The sequence below is a fragment of the Apis laboriosa genome, unplaced genomic scaffold, assembly GCF_014066325.1.
Source record: "Apis laboriosa isolate Shangri-la unplaced genomic scaffold, ASM1406632v1 scaffold53_cov140, whole genome shotgun sequence".
NCBI classification, from domain to species: domain Eukaryota; kingdom Metazoa; phylum Arthropoda; class Insecta; order Hymenoptera; family Apidae; genus Apis; species Apis laboriosa.
Window position 1 is genome coordinate 1,197,250 of NW_025223656.1, and position 14,997 is coordinate 1,212,246.

General features: G+C 23.5%; 1 protein-coding gene across 1 annotated transcript in view; it reads right to left on the reverse strand.

Moving 5' to 3' along the window:
- LOC122717561 overlaps nucleotides 1–8,336 on the reverse strand; it is a 68,957-nt gene extending 60,621 nt beyond the window's left edge. The window contains exon 1 of the mRNA XM_043941779.1: nucleotides 5,762–8,336. Coding sequence (XP_043797714.1) covers nucleotides 5,762–5,771 — 10 coding nt within the window. The 5' untranslated portion in view covers nucleotides 5,772–8,336. The remainder of the gene's footprint in view (nucleotides 1–5,761) is intronic.
- Nucleotides 8,337–14,997: the final 6,661 nt, after the last annotated feature.

Here is a 14,997-nt window from a genome sequence, read left to right on the forward strand (position 1 = left end):
ACATTTAACATGAAATTTTTGATTAATAAAACAATAAATCAATATTTTGTATTAATGTGTTCTTTTAATTGTTAATTTCAATGCAAATTAAAAATAATTTCAAAATTGAAAAAAAACTTTTTAATGACTATTAATTATTATATAATATTTTAAATATCAAATATTAAAATATTAAATATTAAATATATTTTTATATTTTTTTTTCACTTAAGTTTTAGTTACTTATTTTAATATTTAGTAATTTTTTTAATTTAATTTAGTATTTACTATTTTCTTTTTGATCTAAAGTTAAAATAATAATTTTACTAATTTCTGTAATTTTAATTTTAATAATGTTCAAAATTAATTTATTTGATCTTTTCTTGTTACAAAATCCTCAATTATAACTTTTTCCTTTTATTAAAACAAAAATACTATTAATTATCTTTTACGTAACATATTCTATGACTAATCAGATTCCAACATTTTATTTCACTTAATAATTTTTAAATTTTAAAAAACAATTAAAATCTTGTTAAAATATTTTAATAAATTTCATAATCAAAGTTAAAGTTATAATAAAAAACATTAAATATAATAAAATTATTATTATATTTTTTCATTATTATTTTTTCATTAATTATTAAACCTAACTTTACTTAAAACTATATTTTATATTCATTATATTAACTATTAAACCTATCTAGAATTAAAAAGTAACAAAAGTTAATTAAAATTTTCCATTGAAAAATTTGTTAATATTAGAATTTTCCTTTTAAAAAGTAAAAAAAATAACTAAATAAAAAACAAATGAATTGATTTTTCAAATTTTACTTTTAAATTATAAATAAATTTTAAACTTTCATTATATAAGTATATATATTGAATAATATTTCGATAAAACTAGATTTCCCAAATCATTCATATATGGTACCTATGAAATAAGATTTGAATCTAGACCAACGTTTCGCAACTATTTTCTCAATTTCATTCTCGAATTTTTTTCTAAACTTCTTAAAAACACGATGTATCAAAAACATCACAAAAATTCCATTGAAGTTATTAATAATTGATTTAAATTTCATTGATTTTATAATGAATGACTATAATCAAGATTAATAAATTAATAAATTTTGCATGTGTAATACATAAATTTCTTAAATAATAATATCTTCACCAATGATTGATAAAATTATTACGAATTCTATGAAATTATAATTTATTTGAATTTCAATCAAGAATAAAATTGAAAACATATAAATTCTAAATGATATTTTTTTTCATTATTAAATATATTTTCGTTTTTTAACATATCATAACGACTTTAAATAGCAAAATTTGCTGGAATCAAATACGAATCTAATATTTTAAAATTTAAAATAAATTTTTAAAATAAATTGCAATTTGCAAGATTAAATGTAAAAAGAATGAAAAAATTTTTCATTGTCAAATGTTAAATTTTAAATATTAAAATTAAATTATAGTTTTGGTTATAATTGCAAATAAAAAAATGTAAAATATATTTTACTATGTATTTCATAATATTTATATTGTTATCATTGAAAATAATACTTTTTATAATAAATACTAGATATGTATTATAATTCAAATTCATTATTAATCAAATAATTTCGAAGTGTTCATAATAATTTAATTATTCATTATATGTTAAAATCGCATAAAACAATATCATCAAGTTAATAATATTTCTTCATTTTAAATTAATTTTATCTCGAATTTATACAAAACTGAACTTTCATCATAGAAAAAATTTTCAAACCTATAAATATCAATGGAATTTCTTCTTAGAAAATCTGCGATATATATATATTATATGTATATGTGTTATTTGCGTCTTCAATATTGAGATGTTGAGAGAAAACTTTTCTCGTGATTTAACAATATAATCTTATATTGAGAATTGAAAACAATATTTTGGATATTATTATAATTTTATTATTATTTATAATTTTGAATATATATAAATAATAATTTTTGATATTGTTATTTATAATATTATATAAATTGAAAAATTTATATTTATGTATATTGTATAATTTTGTTTTTAATATAATATAATTTTATAACTAAAAATTAAATAATTTTCATAAAATTTTAGCAAAAAAAAATTATCATTATTTAAATAATATATATTACATTATTTATATCAAAAGTATATTATTATGAAATATATGACACATTTCAGTGCAATGATTTAAATTATAAATTACATATGATTGACGTTACTGTCAGTCAAATATATATATACAAATAAATGACAAAAATTGTAAAATATTCAAACGTAGAATGTAACAAATTGTATTTCCCAGTATTTCATCACATATTTTTCATGATTTAAATATTTGAATGAATAAATGAATATTTTAAATATTTAAAATCAAATATATCTAAAAAATAAATACGATTGTTTGCATTCACAGAATGTTATTTTAACAATGAAAATATAAATGATATTATAAAATAAAATAATAAAATAAAAATAATTTCATTTCATAATTTATATTGTGTATATATATTCATTTTTTTAACTTTTTAATGTGATTTCTTTTATTTTAGAAATATAAAAAAATTTTATGTTATCAGTTTTAAATATTGGCACGTGTCTCTTTGTTTATTTGTTTGAATGGGACATGTTCCAGCAAAATTAAGTTTTCATTAAATACTTTCGATCTATTCTCATGCTTAATATAAAATATGTTATTCTCATGTTCAATATCAAAAGAATTCAATTAATTATTTCAATATATAGCATTAACTGAAAATATAAAAAATTTTCAGTTATATATAACTCTGATATTTTTACTATTCTGATTGAGCAAACATTTTCCTTAAAAATACTTTAACGTGTAGTTATTTCCATTAAAGTTAAAAAAAATATAAATAAAAAAAAATAAAAAAAATATAATATAATATATACTATCAAAAATTATAAACTCACTTTTATAATTATTTTATTCAATGAATAATTAGTAAAAATAGAACTTTGCAAATATTTATTATAAATTACGTAATATATTTTTATTTACAGTTTTAAATAATAATAGAATTATTTCTATAATAAAAAAAATAAATATTTAAAAATAATATTCCTTCAAATTTAATGAATCTGAAATATTTTTGTATATTTATTTTATGTTTATTTTTTATATTGTAAAGAGAATCCTATTATAATATAAGACTATAAACAACATTATATTAGATAATAAATATTTAATTTTTTACTTTCAATAATTATTTATCAGTTAAAATAATTATAAATATGTAATTATAAATAATTTTAAATATGTAAACTTACAATTTTGTGCAACAATATGTTTAATCAGATTAAGCAACTCAAGATAATTCGTACAAAACACTTATTTATAATATATGATATTTTTTATAATATATTTATTTAAAAAATAATATAATATTTATATAAATATTTATATACATTGATGAAATTAATTATAAAATATTCATTTAATTCCTATTATATATAATATAGAATAATATAATATAATATATAGAATAATATAATGTAAATATATACTTAAAAAAGTAGTATAAAAAATAGAAGAAGAGTACTTTTAATATATCATTGTAATGTAAACAAAGAAAAAAGTGTCAAAATATTAATCGAAGAATAAATTCACTATTTAAATAACTAGAAAATAATTTTTATTTTTCAATATAATAAAGCAATTGTTCATATATATAATTAGAATTATAAAAAACTATTTGAATTTTGAAAATATATTAATTAGGTATTTAATAAGATTAATATAAAGAATTTGTGGAAAAAATTTAACAGAAGATAATAAGTAATGATATTTAAAAGTTGAAAGGAATGATTTTGTGTATGAAACTTCAAATTTATATTAAAAAAATTATGCAAAAATTCGTCTGATAAAATCGATTTAAAAATCCATCCATCGATTTTATTAATATTATTAAAAAAAAATTGATGCTTTCGTTTAATTATCTTTTTCTTTATTTTTAATATTAATATATTATAATTTTATTTAAATAAAAAAGTGTATTTTTATTAAAATCAATGACTTGTTTAATATTTGTTTAATTTATGATGTTAAAAATAAGTAATTCTAATTTATATATATATACTATTTAAGAAGGATAAATATAAGTATAAATATAATAAAATAATATTCTCATTCCAATAAATTTTAAAATATTTTATTATTTTGTTTGTGTAAATTTTAAAATATTTTATTTTTTTGTTAACTAAAATATGTATGCATGTATGTACACATATGTATATTTTATAAATGCATATAGTTGTAATAATTAAAAACTTAATAAATTATTGTGTGTACTAAATATGTATATGTATATATATATATTTATATTTATATTAAATATAATCGATTTATTCCAAATATTTTATATATGAATCTTAATATAACTAAAATGTCAAGAAAAATGTTCTAGAAAGATAAAAATGAAAATGTCAATGTTAAAATAATAATGAAAAGTTTTTATATATTTATATTTAAAAAATAATATTTAGATTTTTATATACAAAATATTGATAAATACACAATAAAAAAAAATATTATTTAATATTTGCAGCGAATAAATTATTCATATATACTTGTACATATATAAAAAAAATATATATTTTTATGTAATTCATTGAAATAGTATGATGAACGATATGACTTAATATTCTTTATTTTTAACTAATGATTTAAAATATAATAATATTACAGATGCAATATAGTTAAAAAAATATTGAAATAATAATTAAAAAAATAACTAAATTAAATAATTAAAACAGGAAAAAATAATGAGTAAATAAATTAATATAATAAAATTATATATTATAATATATTATATAATATATAATATATTATAATATATTATTATATTATATATATTATATATTATAATATAATAAAATTAATATCCTTTCCTCGTAAATTATTTAATTAAACAAATAAAGAATTTCATTAATTCCTAGGTTAGTCTAATTGTCCGATTTCGATTTTATACAGCAGTCGACGATCAGTCGTCGGTGTCGTGTCACCTACAAGCGTGGCGCGTCGCTAGATATCTTTCTGGCGTAGCATGAAAATAGCCAAGCGTACTTGGAATATCGCGCGGCCTACGCGTTAGGCATGCTACAACGACGTTCACCGAGTGCTCACCAAGCGTAAGCGAGTGTGAGAGAGCGCGAGAGATTACACGGTTCTTTCGAGGAGTGGGAAATACGAGGGAAGACCGTTGAGAAAAAAGAAAGAAACTGAGTTTGAATATGAAAAGAGGATAGAGAATCAAGAGGGGAAGAAAGGCCATGAAGCGGAGACAGGTAGATAAATGCGGTTTATGCTGAGAAGAAAGAAGACAGACGGCACTGTTGTCGCGCCGTATCACGCAAGTATACGGGGTCAGAGACGAGAAGAGGGACAATTGCGAGAATCAGCCAAAGAACGAAAGAAAGAAAGATAGGAAGAGAGGAGGGATAAAAAGAGAGGGATAGATTCTAAGAGGGTCGGCAAACGGGAAGTTACAAGGGAGGTGGAACACGAACGGAGACAGAGATGGAGATAGAGACAAGAAGAAAGAGAGCAAATAGGAGATTTTAAGAGAGGAAAGGATTCATACACGCGCGCGGGCAAGTATAGAAAAGAAAAGGAGAGAGAGACGAGGTAAGAAAAAGAAAGATCGAAGGAAAGGAAAGACTGGATAAGAAGCGAGAAAAACAGAGCGAAAGAAAGAGAAAGAGAGATAGGAGAGAGGAGTATAGCTCATGGTTCACCTGTCGTCATGGCAACGCCGCTTCGCCGCTCACTTGTTACTCCATCGGCATAGCTCGGACCTCGGTCCTCTCGCAGCCTCCACAGGAATACGAACGCGAGTCACGATCCATTATAGGAGAAACTGAGATGCAGACGCCTCCAATTTATCGGTTACGATGATCCGTTTTTATTCAAATCAAAAAATGTCAGGCTGACAAAAATGAATGGAGAATCACACTTCGCTTTTTTTCATTTTTCGATTCGCACTACATTATCACAGAACACTCACTACTGAAATTTCTGATACGATAATTGTCGTCTTTTCAATATTAGTCTTCATTCACTATTTTTACACAGGATGTAAATAAAAAACTTTCTGTACATATAAATATACTATCTCTCTGTCTTTTGTCTTCTTATATGACCACAATCGCAATAGTACCAAACATATTAGAGTAACGTATCACAGAAGAAGCACAATAATGATTTCCTTGGAAGAAAATCGAAAAGGAGACATCCTCTTCGGTTACTCTTTATTTGCCTGTCCCCCTGGCGCGTACTTAAGCCGAAGTCACTCTTCTATTTTAAGCTCCACATTTGCCCCGTCGTCTGCGTCTCTTGGCTCTACTCTCTTCGCTCTTTCTTTCTTACAGAAACATGAGAGCAACACAGAGAGACATGCACTATCCTTTTCTCTTTGGTACGCGGTGGGACACAAAGTCGCGACTCCTCTCTCGTTATCCACTTACTAGCGCGTCAATCTGTTTGCTATGCAAATCCCGTCCGACCGGTGCTGACGTAGACGGTAACACCAACGCAGAAACGAGTCCGTCGACGATATCTCCTACTAACACACTTAACGGCGAGCAGTTAGTCATTGCCCGCGTAGCACACACGTAGAAAATATAATTGGCTACCACGACGGACCACGCAGCAATTCCACACGGGTTCTCCTTTAGCCCCACCACTCTTCTGTTCGGCAACACTGATACCGAAACTACACAACTCTTACCAGCACCAATACTATTTTGACAGATACTGTTGTTACTACTACGATTACTATCGCCAGCAGTAATATAACGAATACATCGACGTGAATGTGTCGGTAAACGCACCGCGAACTCCACAAACGAATTCCTCTTACGACTTACACGGCTCCACGACTCTTGTCTGACGTCATTGGCGCCTAATCGCGACATATTTCGTGTACTTACCGCTTTGTGTACTTCACTCAAACGTGCACCTCGTGTTTTTCTCCAACGATATATCTTTCTTATGTCATTCCTCTTCCTTTTGTCACATAGGTCCTAAGAATAATATAACGATACGATTTCAGTCAATGATTCAACAAGTATCCATCACGGAATTTTTTTTTCATATGAATTTTCTATGGTAGAGACTTATAAAAGTCAATTTCTGCGTTTCAAATCTTCGCTCGACAGATAACAAAGACAACGATGCTTTGAGCGAATAATTGTGATACACTATAAGCATTGCGATTTCTCGTTTATTCATCCTTGATTCAAACGGCAAGGAATTGATTCGATCCACCGTAAGGTAGGATCTCGAAGCGCGTGTCGCGTATCGAGCATTTGATCCGCGCCACTCACTCGGCACAGAATCAATCCGCTTTCGGTCGTGTCTACTACGTTACTACTCATCACTCTTCCTGTAAGATAATTCCTGTTCAACAACACTATACGCACTTTCCACGCTGTTGGTCGACACCACCACCACTACCACCACCACTACTACTATCACCACAATCTCTTCCCACCCAACGAAGATGCTCATGTACTAGTACTACTGCTTTGCAATACGGATGCGCGCTCTCCTATTTCAACAAGTGATTGCAGCAGCAGTAATAGCAGAAGCGGCGGCGACGACGACGGACCGGCAGCTCATCGTTCCAGGGTCGTTCGTCGGCGTATAGGTGGCACAGTACGCGCATGCTATACCTCCTGACGGCGTTGTTATTATTGCGTAACTGGCGGCCCGCTAAGTCGAATGTGCTGCTGCCAGCAGCAAAGAGAGAGAGAGAGAAAGAGAGAGAGAGAGGTCGCGAGAGCGAGGTAACAGCAGCCGTGGGTGAACCAGTAGGCGAGTATCTCTGACGAGAGAGCAATGAGCGTGCGAGCAGTGCGCCGTCTGGCGTGGCTGACGACAGTCTACTGCCTTCCGAGAACCACGAGGCGATTCCGTGTATCGAACGCGCACTGCCGAGCCACTGAAGGGATGGACTCGAACCATCAGAGTGGGGGATCCTGGTGGGACGACAGGGAACGGATTCGACGTTCAACGAGCATAAAGCCCTATCCACACGCATTCACTCTTTCGAAACGCTCTCGTATATGTATATGTATATATGTACACTATTCGTGAGTTATAACGGGTTCTCTGCGATAGGTTAATACTCCACGTTCGAATTTTTCAGTCGATTTTTCAGATTTATAGCTGCTTAATAATATGCAATTACATTGAGGGAAATATCAATTTAAAAATATAGTCAATTACTTACAATTTTTAATATTTCAGATATAATTTATATTTTAATGTGTATTTTAAATAATTGATTAAATTTTTATTATATGTTTGTCTTTTGTTCATTTCAAAATATATAATAATATTGTAAATATATTGTAAATATATACATATATAAATATTATGATAATTATACTGAGAAAAATATACTTTATAATTAATTACATATAAGTTATTTAAATATTATATAAAGAAATTGTAGTTTATTAAAAAATACAATAATATTTTCATAAATAATATTCTCCTCAAATTTCGACAATATTTGTATTTTGTTTTATTCAAAGATTTATTCAAAGATTCGTTGATAAAAATTTTAATAACGTGAATAAAATATTAATTATTTAAATATTAATTATTCAAAATAAAAATCAATTTAAATTTATTTTCTTGAGTTATAATATTAAGCATTTATGTACTTTAATTTTATATAATTCATAATTTGTTTTAATTATAGAGTTAAATATCAAATCATAAGCGATTTTTTTTAATTTACATAAATTATGTGTTTTTGTGCAATATATTTCATAATATCTGAAATTTCATATTTTTGTATTGTATAATAAAACGTGGAAAAAATACGTGGACAGACATTAACACTGACCGATATCAGAAAGTTTTCGGAGAAGCAAAGTTACGGATACGAAAATTAAAATCTTTAGGAACGCAATCTGTACAATCTCTTTGATCTATACTTCATATTCGAAAATGTTAATGAGACTTTTAATTATAGATTTGTACACTAAATAAAAAATCGAGAAAATATCTCAATTTGTTACACATTTTTACATGTCATATAGATTTTTTAGAATCATTACGTAAATTATAAATGAGATTTGTGATTAATTTATTTTTGTATTAATTATTATATACGTTTTAATATTAAATTATTATATGCGTTAATTATTCGGATTAATTCGAAGACAAAATTTGATTAAACAAATATTTTTTTGAATAATCAATTAGAAAAAATCAAATTTGTGAATTGTTATAAGATAATTAGAAATTTTTAACAATTTTTAAATATGAATGCTTATTATATAAAGAAATATATATTTAGTAAGAGAAATTATGAAAAATAAATTAATCGTTATTAAATATTATTCCAGAATGCAAATATGTATTTATAATTAAATGTTCATCATATGTATAGATAATCAATCATTTAAACAATCAAATTTTTTTAATATTAAAATAATATTATTAATCATTTAAATTTTTAAATTTCAAAAGTTATTCTTATATCTCCTCAATCTATTCTATATTATTCTATTAATCTTTTATCAATTACTAATTTTAATATGAAAATATTGTAATTTATAATATTTTTATAAATTATAATAATAAATAAATAAATTTTATAATATTTTTAATCATAAAAAATTATATTTTTATAAATTTCTATTGAAAAATGAATACAATTTTTATTATACATGTCTTTTGTTATGTTAAAATATATATTATATATACGGTGAATTTATTGAAATATTATTTCCAACATAAAGAATATTTATATATATAATATTTATATATATATAATATATATATTATATATTATATTATATATTATATATATAATATATATATAATATATAATATTTCCAACATAAGAATAGACTTTTTTAAACATTTTGTTATATACATATATATAATAAAAAAAATATAAAAAAAATGACAAATGACTTTAGAAAGAAAAATAAAAAAAAACTTATTAAATAGTTTACGCTTTTGTGAATTTAAATAGAATTTTTTTTAACGACTTTGCTATAATATATATAATATAATATAAAAAATATATAAAATAATTCAAAATTCAATATAAAAATTAAATCAAAAAGTTTGCTTTTCAGTAACTGTGAAAGAAAAATAAAAGAAATAATTTGTGCTAAGCATAATTTTGTTTTTCATTACATTATCTGGATTATGTTAAATGAACGGATTACGTCATATCAATTTTCTTTATAAATTTTTTTAAGATCATTGCAATTTGATAACAAATTTGTTTATTTTTTCATTCATATGTCATAAAAAATTTTAATTGAAATTCGTGGAAAAGTAATATTTTGATAAATTTATTAAATATCCTGTTCTATTTTTATTTTAATTCTATATTTTCATTAATAATACAAAAAATATGAGAAAGAAATGAAAAAATTCTCTGACATCGTGTTCAATATGTGCTACTATAAATACTAATATAAGAAAAAAGAATAACAGACAAATAGGAAATCTTTGTGATAATCTACCTTATCTATTCCGGATCGGTAAAGCCAAGGACAGACGCAGTCTTCTAAGGTGTTGCTTCAACTATGTTTCATCGTCCCTGTTAAAGACTTGTATAGGGAATAGCTGCTATCTAACAAATACATACAACCTTCTTCTCACGCGTCTGCCAGTCCCGGAAGGACGGCCTTCAGGGAGTTGACCTCTACAAAGCATCCGTTTCTCGGAAAGAATGATCGGAAGAAAATACTAATCATGAAAGTGAGCAGGAAATAAAAAAGATAAATGATAAGACTTTCTAATGTTGCTGTCTTTTATTTATGATGATAATTTAATAATGAAATAAATTGAAGTTAATAATATGTGAGTGATAAATAATGCTAATTGAAAATTATAATTATATACAGTAATGTTATAAAGATATATGAAGTTTAAATAATTTGAATAAACAATTAAATATTAAATATTAGTAATAGTGTTAAATATTACTAATATAAATATTGGATAATAATATATAATAATATGTAAAATTTAAACGTTTTAGTATTTTAATTTTGAAATTTTATGGTATGTTTTAATGAATAATTTCCTTTTTGTTTGCGTGAAATGACTCTTATTAATATTAATTAACATTAGTAATATTAATTAATAATTAACAATTTCGAATTTAGATTGGAGCTTTAAAAACTATCGCTCTGTTTACTTATTTACTCTGCTTATTTATTATATTGTAAATAAAATCATTCATGACATTGAATGTTCACCAATAATAATTATATGTTAAAAAATAAAAATAAAAAAAAAAATAAAAGAATAAACTGTAGAACCTATGTTGATTGAATATTTTTATTTTTTGTTTTTCGTATTATAAGCCATTTTTTTTAATATTTTGTATATATATATATAATAAACATATATAACTTTAAATTTATCTATGATTATGTGATATATTAATTATAGTATTTTTTGTTTAATTGTTAATAAATTAGTAAATTTGTAAAAGTGCTAATAATGATAGTATCTTAATTGCTAATTATATTATGAAGTTTCTAATTATATTATCACAAAAATATGTATCTAATATGTTGTATTGAAAAATTTAATAAATATAAGAATGAACATGAAAAAAATTTACAATTTTACAATTTACAATTTTATTTTATTCGATATATTTTCTTATTCCATAGTGTATTATTCATTAATTTTTAAATTATTAATATTGTAAATAGTTGCTATTGAAATATATTGTTCTTTGACTATATATGCATTCAAACTTTATGAGTATATAGAAATTATATATACAAATATACAAATTATATTTTAATTATTCATTTGTTTTTATAATTTTTTTGGAATTTTATATATGTACTTTTTAAAATCTTTTCCACCTATAATATATAGATTTTTGGTAGAATTTATTTTAACAAATAGATTGCTAGAGTTATTATTTTCTTTTATTTATTTTTTTTATTTTATTAACATAATAAAATCAAAATTATATAACATATATAACATATATTATATAACAATAAAATCATTCTTTTGAAATCAATTTTCTTATCAGAAATTGTGTTACATTTATATATTATTTTATATAATGTAAAATTATTTATATATGTTTTTAATGAAATATTTGGAATTTAATATACTAAATTAAAATAATATGAATATTATCTTAATTATATAAAAAGTTGCAAGTTTCAAAAATATAAACTCGATAAATATTTATTGCTAATTTAAACAGATATTTGATAAGCGAAAAATTTAACAAAATAAAAAAAAATTATTAAATAAATAATAATTATATAAATTATTTTTAATTGATTTTTAATTGATAAAAACTGTTTTATATATAAATTGATAGGAAATATTTTTATGTATAATATAATACATATATTTAAAATACTAATTAATTTTGTAAATAGCTAATAGAAAAAATTATATCTGTTTTCATGAAAAATGAAAGGACAATTTTTACAATTTTTGATGTAAACAATGAAGAGTGTACGACCCTGTAAAAGAAACAATAAGCAGTATACATTTGTAGTAGTAGAATATGAAGAAAACTTCGTTCAGTTGCATAGAATTTGTATGCATATGTAAAAGATCCACAGATATAAAAGTAACTACCATATGATGCACAGATCGTGCACGCTTTATGTAGCGATGGAATCAATTTGCAATCGAATTTTTTGAACACTTATTCTTCTAGAATTAAACAATAATGATATTATCGTTTAATGTTTATAGCATATGAATATTTATTTATCATTTTTGAATTCTTTTTTATTTTTACTTTTTTTAGTCACGCAATATTTAACATTTTAATGATTTAACATTTACAATATATTAATTCAAATACATTTTATACCAGATTCTGCGAATCTTCTGACATATACATATATGTTTTAATCAATTTTATTTAATATAGAAATAAAATTATCAATATTAACAAAATTCTTCTACAATTATATCATATTTAAATGATCTAAAAAATGAATCTAAAATACTATCAAATCCGAAAAAGATAATAAAATGCAATAAAATGTTAAATTATTAAACAAATATTTTTCAAAAAAGTTTGTAATATCTAATGGTATTATCGGATCGATTCCATCACTACACTAGTGAAATAGAGTAAGTATTCCTTACGGATCTTAGGACGTAACAGCGAGTGGAAATCGGGAGAGGCGTAAAGGAAAAAGGAAAGGAGGGGGAAAGTGCAGGGAGGAGTAGAACAGCAGGGCATTTCGTGGAATGTCCTAGTGTCTCGGACGAACAACAGTCGGACTCCTTCGGAACTCTGATCAAGCACAGACCTACGTCTCTGGCTTGACTGGTTGGTTAGCTGGTTGGTTACATGCCTCTACACAAATCTAGTCGACTTCTATATGTATATATTTCACGGTTCAGTTACGTCGGCTCACAATCATCGGTCGAGGTCTTCCTTCGTCTTTTCTCTCTTTCTTCCTTCTTTTCTTCACATAGTATAATATATCTTTCTCTCTCTCTTTCTTTCTCTCTTTCACATATATATAGGTAGTATAGCGACCAGTTTTTCTCTTCTCATCCTCGACCATCCTTTCTTCTTTGTCCTTTCTTTTCTTTCCACTTTTCTCCATCATCTCCTGATTCCTGTTTTTTATGCTTTTTCTTTTTTTCTCTATCTTTTTAGCATATTTTTTTCATCATTTTTTTTCCACGTTTATCACATGTTTTCTCTTCTTAGCTGTTTCGTTTCTCTTTTCACGATGATTTCTCATGATGGCTTTCCACTTTTCCATCAGCTTTTCTCGTTCTGTCTACTTTCATTTCTCGAATTTTCGTTCTGCTTTTTTGCCGGATTTTCTCATCCATTTTCTTCTTGCTTTACTCTCAACTTCGTCTCAATGTTCTATTTTCTTTCATTAAGTATTTTAATATTAATCCTTCATTGTAATAATTTATTTTGATATATTCATATTCTTTAAATTTTACATTTTGTATTTTAATTTTATTTATTTATTTTACTTCATTCTGCACATTTACATTTTTTAATATTTTTTCAATTCTATAAAATTTCTTCTATTCAATAATAAAATAGTTTTATAAACAATTTTATCTGTTAATAGTTCATAGTCAATCTGTTAATAGTTTTAGTAAAATTATATTATTTTTAATATTGTCATTTTTTAAAGCATATATATATAACTCTTTGTTAAAATTTATCAATTTTATGATTGACTTGTACAATTAACTTGTTTATTATCAGATTTTTGTGTTATTTTTTTTAAATATATAATAAAAAATTTTCTACATAGCTATATATATTTATAGGTTGTTTGTAGCTTCTTACATAAATGTATAGAATTTATATTTTGAATAACTTCTATTTTTCGTTTTTATAAATTGTAAAGTTTTTATAAATTTATAAATTCGTTTTTATTTCGTATTATATATATATATATACAAAAAACCACATTGATATTATTGTATCCATATGTTTATCATTAATATTTTTAATAATATTTTTATTATATTATATCAATTCATAAAAAATGTAAATAAATATTTTATTTGTCATCATAAAAGATATGAAATTATATCAATATATACAAATTTTTTTATTTATATTATTATTTTAAATATAAATTAATTAATAATTTTTTCTGTATTTTTGAAGAAATTTATTATTTTATATTTAACTTATTCCTAATAATTCCATAGTTTCACATAATCACATCATAAAAAGAATTATATAAATTAAATATTTATTTAAATAAAAAATAATAATTATAATATTATAGTTATATTATAATAAAATGAAAAAAAAATAATATAATTAAAAATAATTAAAAAGAAATGATAAAATGTTCTAAAAAAAAATAAAAAGTAACTTCGTTTATTAATAAAGAATACTTTACCTAATCTAACTTAACATATCAAATTAAAATATCTTAGTATCAATAAATATCAAAGTATATTAAATCAAAAATACTTTTACAAATATATATAT